The 10,268-nt window shown below is 41.1% G+C and overlaps 1 protein-coding gene across 1 annotated transcript; it reads left to right on the top strand.

The window, feature by feature from the left end:
• Positions 1–8,525: 8,525 nt before the first annotated feature.
• Positions 8,526–10,058, top strand: LOC145099773 (uncharacterized). Its single transcript, XM_079037281.1, has 2 exons — positions 8,526–8,891; positions 8,988–10,058. Exons 1-2 carry the CDS (start codon positions 8,526–8,528, stop codon positions 10,056–10,058), a joined length of 1,437 nt encoding a protein of 478 aa, XP_078893407.1.
• The last annotated feature ends 210 nt before the right edge of the window (positions 10,059–10,268 follow it).

Below are 10,268 nucleotides of genomic sequence, written 5' to 3'. Positions count from 1 at the left end.
TTGATTAAAGCATGCTATACAAGTTTTTATCTATGTATAAAAATGTATATTTTTATCTACTAATATGTTAGGTAGAACATGGGTAGATAGTTGGTGTGTAATAAACAGATGAGAGGCCTCGTTGTTGTTTGATTTAGTCATCTAACGGAGTTTAGATGACGACCACTGGCTATTCTAGACAGTCTTGTGGAAACATTACCAGGTTTGCCACCTGTAGGTGTTAATGAACTTCGGTGTTCATTCGCTGTACTCCATCCCCCTCATGGTTGCCTTATTTGACTTGTATTGCTGAGGTACCCCCGAAGCATGTGTTGTCGCCCCGATGAAATATTCTTAGACTAGGTCCCTTGTGTTAGTTGTTTTAGGGACATAAAGTGAGAATAATGGGAATGGGTAATTGGGTTATTGTTGGTTGGTGAAAATTAAATATGATTATTTATTGTGGGTTGAAAACCCTATATGCTCACCAGGCTCCCAAGCCTGACCCACTCAGTTTTATTTGTATCACAGGAAGTGGCGGAAGGGCATGAGATGGATGAACCATCAAGTTGTTTTGTTTACAAGTCTGCATAGGTTTATATTTGTTATATGACTTGTAATGTATTCGTTTATGCTTATTGGTCTGTATCGGAACATGACACCCCGAGTTTTGATTATAATGAAAATACATTTCTTTTATGAAATGCTTCGGTAAACATTGTTTTATCATGTTTTGTTTTTGGGAACAAATTTCGCAACTCTTTCAAATCAAAAGGATTTACTCTGAAAATATTTAAAAGCATAAATGAAAATCGGTCTTTTCTGGCCGAGATTTTGGGGATGTCACAGTTGGTATCAGAGCATTAGTTTAAGCGAACTAGGAATTTGTAGGATTTTAGACTTAAACTTAGAATGCTAAGTGGAATTTTGAGATGTGTGTCTGTTATGTTTTAGACATGCGCACTGGTTTATTTTAGGAAAGTTGCCTAAAATGCTTTTATGTGCTAAATGTTATATGTTGCCATATATGATATTATTTGTTCGGATCTATGGTCTGTTGCCGACCGGATCTAGAAACCTTATGTGTGTAGGATTCTAAGCGTACGTCTACGATATTAGAACTAGCATGTAAACGTTTCGGAGCGATAAGGATGATTTGAATATCTATCATGATTGAGGATCTAATTTCACCTTATTCGATGTGTAGATCAAAATGGTGAGAACTAGAAGTGGAGTTGGAAATGCTGACGAAAACAGGAATCAACCACCAGTGTGATTGAGCCAATACCTGTCGTAGCAGCAGCACCTGAGCCAATAACCATGGTTGGTGTGCAATTGATGATTCAGACGATGTTGGATCGTCAGATGGATGAAACTAGACGGTTGCTTCAACAAAATCGTGAAGAACTGTCGATTCGTGTGGAAGAGCCTGAATTAAATGAAGGGCACTCAGAAGGTGGAAACTTCAGTGGGTCTATTAGTCAAGCCAACCCACCGATAGTTAGGCAAGATAACCATGATGGAAGGAATGATGGAATGGGATGCAAGTACAAGGAATTTCTAACTTGCAAACCATCGACCTTCAATGGAAAGGAGGATCCGATTGGAGTTATGGATTGGATCTCCGAAATGGAGTTAGCCTTCATGACGTGTGGCTGCAGAGACAAGTTGCAGACTATCTATGCAGTGCGTCAGTTCCGAGGTGGAGCCGTTCGTTGGTGGAACACTCTAGGGAAGACGTTAAGCCCTAATGAGCCACTGCAATTGACATGGGCAGAATTCTTGGTGCAGTTCAAGCGCAAGTTCTGTTCGGCTCAAAATTTGTTGGAGTTGGAGAATAAGTTTTTGACATTGACGAAGGGTAGCATGTCAGTGGATGAGTACACCAATAACTTCACCGATAAGATGGAGTTTGCCTTGCGTATCGTTCCAGACGAGCTGAAAAAGGTGGATCGGTATGCGAAGGGACTTCCATGGGAGTACGAGGTGCCAGTACGTCAGGCACTTACTCTAGAGGCAACTATCTGGGCTGCCAAGTCTGTGGAGAACATGATCAAGGGGAGAACCACCGACAAGGTTGATGTTGGTGAGAAAAGAAAGTTTGAGGGAACATCTGGTTCCGGTAAGAAGGGCAAATTTTCGAAATCTGATTCGAAAAAATTTGGTGGAGGAAAAGGAGGCGAAGCGAAGTGGTGTGATAAGTGTAAGAAAAAACACTTTGGGAAATGTAGTGAGGATGTAACCTGCTACAAGTGTGGAAAGGTTGGAAATTTTGCCAATGAATGTCCGAACAACAAAAGGATGTGTTTTGGTTGTAATGAAGAGGGGCATATTTTGAAAGACTGTCCGAAGAAGAAGGAGGCAGCTAGGCCCAACATTCCACCAAAGCCAAAGGCGAGAGCCTTCCAGATGACACTTGAGGCTGCTAAAGATGAAGCTGATGTCGCTTCAGGTACCTTTCTCGTAAATGAATTACCTGCTCAAATTTTGTTTGATTCTGGAGCCAACTACTCCTTTATTTCGCATGAGTTTGGTAGAAAGCTAGCTTTGCCTGTTAATAGACTAGATAATGCTTTATTAGTCGAAGTAGCTAGTGGCAAGTTTGTACCTGTTAGCCATCGTATGAAAAACATCTTAATTGATCTGAATGGGAATAAGTTTCACGAGGAATTATTGCCTATCTAACTAAATGGTTTCAACATCGTCTTGGGAATGGATTGGCTTAGCGCCAATGATGCCGAAATTTTGTGCAAGAAGAAGATAGTTAAAGTAAACCCGCCTGGGAAGGATTCATTTATGGTGTATGGGGACAAACGGCGAGTGAATTCTGGGATCATTTCTCTAATGAAAGCCATAAAGTGTTTGACCAAGGGATGTACATCATATTTAGCATTTGTGATTGATGCTAAGAAGGAAAAGAAGGTGATGCAGAGCATTCCAGTGGTGTGTGATTTTCCGGAAGTGTTCCCCGAGGATCTTCCTGGATTACCACCTGATAGACAAGTGGAGTTCAGAATAGACTTGTTACCAGGAACCACGCCAATAGCAAAAGCACCTTATCGATTAGCACCGACGGAGATGAAGGAGCTGATGATGCAACTTCAGGAGTTATTGGACAAAGGTTTCATTAGACCTAGTTCATCGCCCTGGGGAGCTCCGGTGTTATTTGTGAAGAAGAAAGATGGAAGTATGAGAATGTGCATCGATTATAGAGAGCTGAACAAGGCAACAATAAAGAATAGATATCCGTTGCCGAGGATTGATGACCTATTTGATCAATTGCAAGGTTCGAGCTATTTCTCGAAGATCGATCTAAGGTCAGGATATCATCAGCTAAAAGTAAGAGAGCAAGATATCGAGAAAACTGCATTCAGAACTAGATATGGACACTACGAGTTCTTGGTTATGTCGTTTGGACTAACCAATGTTCCGGAAGCGTTCATGGATTTGATGAATAGGGTTTGTAATCCTTTCCTTGATAAATCTGTGATAGTGTTCATAGACGACATTCTGATTTACTCGAAAAGCCAGGAGGAGCATGGCAGAAACTTGCGAGAAGTGTTAGAAGTTTTGAAGCAGGAGAAGCTGTATGCAAAGTTCTCCAAATGTGATTTTTGGATTTGTGAAGTCCAATTCTTGGGTCACGTGGTCAACCAAGAAGGGATAATGGTTGATCCAGCGAAGATCGAAGCTGTGATGAAATGGGAACAACCGAAAAGTCCCACGGAGGTTCGAAGTTTTTTAGGATTAGCCAGATATTACCGAAGGTTTATCCAAGGCTTTTCTTCGATCGCTACTACATTAACAGCTTTGACCCACAAAGGAGCTACTTATGCTTGGAGTGATAAGCATAAAGAAGCATTTGAGCAGCTAAAGAAGAAGCGATGCGAGGCACCGATACTTTCTTTACCCGATGGAGTTGAAGACTTCGCTGTTTATAGCGATGCGTCTGGGGTTGGATTGGGTTGTGTTTTGACCTAAAGAGAAAAGGTGATAGCATATGCGTCTCGACAGCTGAAAGAGCATGAAAAGAATTACCCGACTCATGATTTGGAGTTGGCAGCGGTAGTTTTCGCTCTGAAATTATGGAGGCATTACCTCTATGGCACGAAGTGCAAACTTTTTACTGATCATAAGAGTCTCCAATATCTCTTTAATCAGAAGGAATTGAATATGAGGCAACGACGCTGGCTAGAATTACTTAAAGACTACGACTGCGAGATACTTTACCACCCCGGTAAAGCTAATGTTGTTGCTGATGCTCTCAGTCGGAAAGTCAATCGTGAAAGGAAAAGGCCAAGAGCGTTGAGAATTGAAGTGGTCTCGACTATTGTGGAAAGTATAAATAAAGCTCAAGAGGAAGCTTCTGAGAAAAATGACCGAAAGGAGGAACGTTTGGGTAAAACGTTGGTGTTTGGTACTAACGGTCATGGACTGAAGGTATTCCAAGATCGTATTTGGGTACCTAAGTCAGGAGGAATTAGGGACCTTCTGATGGAAGAAGCTCACAAAACCATGTACTCAATTCATCCGGGTAGCACTAAAATGTATAGGGACCTGAAACCCTACTACTGGTGGCCGACGATGAAGCTTGATGTTGCAAAGTATGTGGCCGAGTGTGTGACTTGTGCGAGAGTCAAGACACAACATCAGAAACCTTACGGGAGTTTAGAACCATTGCCTGTGCCTATGGGTAAGTGGGAAGACATTTCTATGGATTTTGTCACTAAACTGCCCAGAACAAAGAATGGTCATGACATGATTTGGGTGGTCGTTGATCGATTCACTAAGAGTGCGCATTTCATAGCGGCCAGGGAGAAATGGTCTATGGAAAAGCTTGCGAATTCTTACGTGAAGGAAATTGTGAGACTTCACGGTGTTTCGTTAACGATTGTATTGGATCGTGATAGCCGTTTCACCTCAAGGTTTTGGAAAAGTCTACAAGAGGAAATGGGTACCAAGTTATGTTTAAGCACAGCTTACCATCCGCAGACTGATGGTCAGAGTGAAAGAACAATACAAACACTTGAAGATATGCTGAGAGCATGTACCTTGGAATTCCTAGGTAATTGGGATGAACATTTACCTTTGGTAGAATTTTCCTATAATAATAGTTTTCACTCGAGCATTAAGATGGCACCTTATCAAGCTTTGTATGGACAGAAGTGTCGTACGCCGTCTTGTTGGCTTGAGGCTGGGGAAAAGCAGTTTATGGGACCGGAGATGGTTCATCAAACTGCTGAAAAGTTGAAAATAATTAGGGAAAGAATGTTAGCAGCTCAAGATCGTCAAAAGAGCTATGCTGACAAGAAGCGAAGACCGATGACTTTTGAGGTTGGAGATTCGGTTTTGCTTAAAGTCTCGCCGTGGAAGGGACTTATAAGATTTGGTAAAAGGGGAAAGTTGAGTCCAAGGTTTATTGGACCGTTTAAAGTTCTTCAGAGGATTGGGAACCAAGCTTACAAGCTCGAATTACCCGAAGAACTGAATGGAATTCACAACATTTTTCATGTGTGTTATTTGAGGAAGTTCACGGGAGAAGTTCCCGACATAATTCCAATTTCTGAATTGAGAATTGATGAGAACAAAAGGTTGATTGAAGAACCAGAGGCAATTGTTGACCGAAAGACTAAGAAGTTGCGACGCAAAATGGTTGGGTTAGTGCTTGTCCGATGGAAACACACGAATGGGCCGAATCTCACCTGGGAGACGGAGAGTGACATGTTGAGTCGCTATCCGCATTTGTTTGTTGATGTGTGATTCCGGGGACGGAATCATTCTAAGGTGGAGAGAATTGTAACGCCTGTGTTTCCGGGCTTGCCATTTTTAGCAATGTAATAGTCTAGGTTAACCTTTGTAACCCGTTTTGAAATAATAAAAGTGTATTATTTGAGTATTATGTGTTTTGTGCTTAATTGCTTAATTATGTGGTTTGATTAATTAAGAATAAAAATAAGCGTCAAAATTAAATTATGAGATAAGCCCGATATCTTTTCATAAAGTTGTAGTGGTCGAAACAAGGATTTCGGAGATATAAGGAATGCCGAAATCCGAGTTATAACGAAGAAGTTATGACCTGTCGAAGTTTCACGACAGAACCGGCACGACCCAGTGCGACCCAGCGCGACGTAGATAGTGAATTTAAGGTAGATAGATATCTATCCTTAGTGATCTAAATGAGAATTGAAGATCTCATCGATAGTAGTGCAACGATGGAAAGACGGACGGAATCGGAGTTCAGATGATGGAGTTACGAATTTCGAACGGAGTTTTCCTGTCCCGGCCTAGTAAAGATAATATATAAGTAATATACTTATAATATATTAAAAATAAAGTCAAAATTAGCCAATGGAGTCTAAACTAGAGTTGTAGAGCATAATCTCACCTTCGCGGCGATATAAAGAACGTCGAAAACGGAGTTCGTATGCGAAAGTTATGAATTTCTGAAGTTCGGGGCGCGAAACCCCAAAACTGTCAGAGACCACGACGTGGCAAGCAGTGCCACGACGTGGCAAGTGTCCTGTCACCTCCAGAAGGCCCCCAGATGCAACTTGGGATGACGCATGCAGTGACGACCAAGCCCACGACGTGGAAAAAGGTTGCCACGACGTGGAAAGGGCCAAATTTGCCCTATAAATAGATTTGAAGGGCCAGCCGTTTAGGGTTGCTATTTTCTCTCTTCTCTCTCCCGTTTTGCATCGATTTGCGTGCCAGAAGTACCCCGAAGCACCGGTAATATTCCCGAGTCCCGAAGCAAGTCCCGAGATCCCGAAGATCCCGAGAAGTGCGGTTCCCGAGCTGAAGCTCTGCCCGCGAGAAGTTCGATTTTTGTAGAGATCTTCCAGATCTGCTGAGAATTACTACTTCTGCAAGTCGTAGTGTTGTCCGATCATCTTCTGATTAAGTGAGTGTATACTAACTTTCATAAACACGATAATAATACAAGTTTGGTTCGAGTGTATTAAGTATATTGTTGTTTATAAGTGTGAGTGTATACTACCTTTCATAAACACGATAATAATACAAGTTTGGTTCGAGTGTATTAAATATATTGTCGTTTATAGGTGTGAGTGTGTGGTTACTTTCTTCTAACGCATAATTATGAAGTATTTTATACGGAATACGTATTATGTGTATAATTTTGTGGTTATGTGTGTGAATGTGTATTCACTTTCTTCTAACTCATAGATATGATTTATTCTCTATGAGATATGTGTTATGTATGTGTGCCTCATCTGTTATGTGATATATGTGTTGATTAAAGCATGCTATACAAGTTTTTATCTATGTATAAAAATGTATATTTTTATCTACTAATATGTTAGGTAGAACATGGGTAGATAGTTGGTGTGTAATAAACAGATGAGAGGCCTCGTTGTTGTTTGATTTAGTCATCTAACGGAGTTTAGATGACGACCACTGGCTATTCTAGACAGTCTTGTGGAAACATTACCAGGTTTGCCACCTGTAGGTGTTAATGAACTTCGGTGTTCATTCGCTGTACTCCATCCCCCTCATGGTTGCCTTATTTGACTTGTATTGCTGAGGTACCCCCGAAGCATGTGTTGTCGCCCCGATGAAATATTCTTATACTAGGTCCCTTGTGTTAGTTGTTTTAGGGACATAAAATGAGAATAATGGGAATGGGTAATTGGGTTATTGTTGGTTGGTGAAAATTAAATATGATTATTTATTGTGGGTTGAAAACCCTATATGCTCACCAGGCTCCCAAGTCTGACCCACTCAGTTTTATTTGTATCACAGGAAGTGGCGGAAGGGCATGAGATGGATGAACCATCAAGTTGTTTTGTTTACAAGTCTGCATAGGTTTATATTTGTTATATGACTTGTAATGTATTCGTTTATGCTTATTGGTCTGTATCAGAACATGACACCCCGAGTTTTGATTATAATGAAAATACATTTCTTTTATGAAATGCTTCGATAAACATTGTTTTATCATGTTTTGTTTTTGGGAACAAATTCCGCAACTCTTTCAAATCAAAAGGATTTACTCTGAAAATATTTAAAAGCATAAATGAAAATCGGTCTTTTCTGGCCGAGATTTTGGGGATGTCACACTCATGTCATCAAAAAAAATATGGTATTTTTTTTTAAATTCCCCTAATTTACCCCTCTCCTTTCATGTATGTCTTTATCAACCCTTTTTTTGGCATCATTTTATTTATCTGTATCGCATAGATTCAATTATGCATTCACCTTAGTATCCCATAAAATACAAACTTCTACTCATAACTTTTCACACACTTACAGCAAATATAAATCGTAAAGACTGATATCTGGAAAATTGTTCGTCATTGCAGATTTGTACACCATTGAGTTCCAGAAGAGAGGTCTTCCTCATTGTCATACTCTACTGTGGGTAAAGGCCGCGAACCGAATAAGAACTGCAACCGATGTTGACACATATATCACAGCCGAGCTGTCAGATCCGATCACAGATTCAAACCTATATGACACAATAAGAACCTGTATGATACACGACCCATGTGGACCACTAAACCCAAAAGCTCCATGTATGAAAGATGGTAAATGCGGAAAATTTTTACCTAAACCCTTTTCTTGATGCTACATTGTTCGACACAGAAGGATATGTTCGCTACAAATGTAACTCATCTGCACACCATACGACCCAGCATGGACAGGTTATAGACAACGGATATGTTGTGCCTTACAATAGAAGGCTTTCCTCACGCTTTCGTGCACACACCAATGTCGAGTACTGTGGATGGAACATGATGATTAAGTTCCTATTCAAATATATTACCAAAGGAGCGGACCGTGTAAGATACGCAATCCAAAAGGCAGAATCGCCCAATGAATCTACTTCTGCGACAACCGCTGGTGATCGTGACGCCCCTCAAGCTCTGGATGTTCGTCCTATAGATGAGGTGAAGAATTTTGTAGACAGTCGCTACATATGTCCACATGAGGCAGCGTGGTGCATTTAAAACTTTCACATACACCATCGGCATCCACCTGTTCAGTTTCTATCTGTACATGAGGAGAATATGCAACAACTAATGTTTAAGGAAGACTCGACAATACCCAAAGTTCTGTCAAATCCATACAGCAACATCATAACTCTTCTAGGCTGGTTTCGCAGCAACACAAGAGACCCAACAGGTCGTCACCTTACATACCTAGAATACTCAAAGTCTTACAAATGGGAGAAGTCATCTAAGTCGTGGAGCCCTCGGGTTGATGAGTCATCAAAAATGCTCGGCGGGCTTGTCTTCGTTCATCCTACCTCCGGTGAATTATTTTATCTGCGGATGCTACTCTGTCACCAAAAGGGTTGCACGTCCTTTGGAGACTTATGTACCGTCTTCGGTACCATTTACCCCACCTTCAGGGCCGCTTGCAACGCACTAAAATTGATCGGTGACGATACCGAATGGCTCACTGCATTCACAGAGGCATCCATCTGGGAAACTTCGCCACAGCTTCGCTCACTTTTCTGCCAACTGTTGCTTTTCTGTGTAGTTAGCAACCCACACCTGCTATGGGAATGTGCATGTGATAAGATGAAAGATGATTACTTATACACCCTGAAAAGAGAAATGCCAGATAAGGATGTTGCCTCCTTTGTGGACATGATCCACCAGCAACTACTCAGCGATCTGGATCACACCCTCCGTTCTTCCATCCCATCTAAATCAATGGTGGCTTTTGGTCTTCTGGTTCTGTCAAATCGAATGCACGGTGTTTTACAAAATCGGCTTTTTCTTGAAAAAATGAGCTATGACAGAAAGGCTCTAAAAAGACAACACGACAACCTCCTGCCAATGCTAAATAGTGACCAACTGTCAGTCTATAACACCGTTGCCGTCTCAATTGAAAACAGAAAACAAGTACTAATGTTCGTTTATGGACATGGACGTACCAGAAAGACATTTCTATGGACAACAATTATCTCCTATTTTAGGTCTATAGGAAAAATAGTTTTGGTTGTTGCTGCTTCTGGGATCGCGTCACTTTTGCTTTCTTCTGGAAAACAGCACATTCAAGGTTCAAAATACCTATTGACCCGACAGACAAAAAATCGTGTGACATAAAAAAATGAACATTCCTAGTCGCTCATAATTTGGGAAGAAGCGCCTATGAGTGATAGAAGGTGTTTTGAATTTTTGGACCGTTCGCTTAGAGATGTGTTGGATTGTGATGACCAGCTGTTTGGGGGCGTATCTATTCTTCTTGGTGGTGACTTCCGACAAACACTTCCCGTCCTACCAAAATGTACACGTTTAGAAATCATTGCCTTAACT

This window comes from Lactuca serriola, chromosome 4 (genome assembly GCF_051521515.1).
Source record: "Lactuca serriola cultivar US96UC23 chromosome 4, Lser_US96UC23_V15, whole genome shotgun sequence".
Classification (NCBI taxonomy): Eukaryota; Viridiplantae; Streptophyta; class Magnoliopsida; order Asterales; family Asteraceae; genus Lactuca; species Lactuca serriola.
This window is presented reverse-complemented; position numbering and strand designations above follow the sequence as displayed.